The 2,011-nt window shown below is 49.2% G+C and overlaps 1 protein-coding gene across 1 annotated transcript in view; it reads right to left on the bottom strand.

The window, feature by feature from the left end:
- The window catches only part of agxtb (alanine--glyoxylate and serine--pyruvate aminotransferase b), a gene marked incomplete at its 3' end in the record, with an annotated part of 6,515 nt that extends 5,102 nt beyond the window's left edge, over positions 1-1,413 (bottom strand). Inside the window, exons 1-3 of the mRNA XM_080853260.1 lie at positions 1,039-1,413; positions 715-907; positions 550-614 (exon numbers count right to left, since the gene is read on the bottom strand). Coding sequence (XP_080709386.1) covers positions 550-614; positions 715-907; positions 1,039-1,308 — 528 coding nt within the window. The 5' untranslated portion in view covers positions 1,309-1,413. The remainder of the gene's footprint in view (positions 1-549; positions 615-714; positions 908-1,038) is intronic.
- Between the last annotated feature and the right edge of the window lie 598 nt (positions 1,414-2,011).

Here is a 2,011-nt window from a genome sequence, read left to right as displayed (position 1 = left end):
TCCACATACCAACAAACCCTAACATACTGCTTGCTAACTAAACCAACGTCATTAAAATACGGAATTCGCGCGTACATTCATGTAACAGGAAAAAACAGACTTACGGTTCGTCAGTGACGCACAAACATCTGCGAGAATAATAGGTAACAGGACTAACTTCTACTTATTAAACTGTATAGCAACCACCAAACTAACACCGTGCAGACTCCTCTGGCGTCTTGCCGCAAACTGCCTAAATCACGAGATGCTCCTGAGAAAACATATCTGCGCATGCGAACTCTGTTATGGTCTCTGGCCTTTCTAACTGTACAGGAGTAGGCCACCTTCTACATTTTACCAAAATATGGCATCTTGACTGTAAAAAACTGTGACTTTGGAGAAGTCTATGAAATAAGTCCCCTGAGATAAAATATGAAAGCATTTAATCTGCATAACGTGTTTGTGTTCCCAAATTAGGCTCGCAATGGTACTGATTTACGAAGTAACCTAGTCCTATAACTTCGCACAGTAAATCGTGTAAACCTTTATCTATTTTAGAGGTTGTAATACCTGCTCGATTTCTTGATTGCTGAAAAGCTCCCCTGGAGTTTTGACGATGGTGTGGACTTTAGCACCTGTTGAAGCATAAACCAACGCCAAACGTTAATATCGCATATCAGGTAACGGATATTATTGTCCCATAGCTTATGACTAGGCCACGTATGAAAGTTGTACCCATTCTGTCTGCTATCTCGGCGACGCGCTCTCCCCAGATGCCGTTGACGGCGACCAGCACGCTCTCGCCGGGTTCCACAGTGTTAAACACCGCGCACTCCATGGCCGCATGTCCGGACCCGCTCATGGCCAGGGTCATGTTGTTCTCTGTCTGGAAGGCGTACTGGATCCCCTTCTTAATGTCGTTCATGACCTGTAAGAGAGCGAGCAGAGGGATTTTACACTTAATAGTGAGCGCGCATTCAGCCTGTTATTGCCGAATAACGGAATCCGTAGAGGTGAGCTTTAAATAGCCATATCGTGCGTGGGAATCGGTCGTTTTACCTCATACATCTCTGCATGCAAGTGGCCAATGATAGGTCTGCCTCCCGCGGCTAAAACACGAGGCGGGACGTTGGAAGGTCCGGGACCGAACAGGTAGCGGCAAGGTATCTCCAGCGGCCTCAGCATGCACGCGGGAGGTGGGATGGGGACGGAGGAAGCCGGACGGTGGGAACATGATACTGCGGGCGCGTTACGCGCGAGCAGCGAGCCGTCGGTGGTGGCCTGCTGGACCAGCCGCGCGCTCCGAGAGATCAGAGCCCTGTGCATCATGTTTGGTCCTCGTGCCAGTGTGTGCCTATGTGAAGCGCACTTGTTGGTGGGCTTTAAGTTTGGACTCTCGGACAAAAACCGCTGGCAAACAGATCCTTTGACCCGCAGATCAACTAGTGGTGACTAGTACGTCATTTCATGTTACCCCACCTGTCAGCACACACACACACACACACACACACACACACATGTGCACACTGCACACACACACACACCAATCACACGTGCACACACACACAGACACACACAATTTCTCTCTCTCTCTCCCACATACACACACACACACACACACACACACACACACTCACACACACACATGCACACACACACTCTCTCTCTCTCACACACACTCACACACACACATGCACACACACTCTCTCTCTCACACACACACGCACACAAACATGCACCCACTCTCTCTCTCCCCCACACACACACGCACTCTCTCTCTCATACACAAACACACACTCTCTCTCACTCTCTCTCATTCTCTCTCTCACACACTCTGCCCTATGCTGGTCATAACCAGGGCCAGGTCAACATAACAGGAACACTGAACACACACACACACACAGACAGGCATAGCACAGGCACAGGTACAAACATTCTCATTCCCCCAAATACACACAGACATACAGACAACCCCCCAGACACACACACACACACGGTTTATTCTGTCTCCCACCATGATGACAATCAAACC

The sequence above is a fragment of the Sprattus sprattus genome (genome assembly GCF_963457725.1).
Source record: "Sprattus sprattus genome assembly, chromosome: 16".
Classification (NCBI taxonomy): domain Eukaryota; kingdom Metazoa; phylum Chordata; class Actinopteri; order Clupeiformes; family Clupeidae; genus Sprattus; species Sprattus sprattus.
Note: the sequence above shows the minus strand (reverse complement) of the source record. Positions and strands in the feature narration are given on the sequence as shown.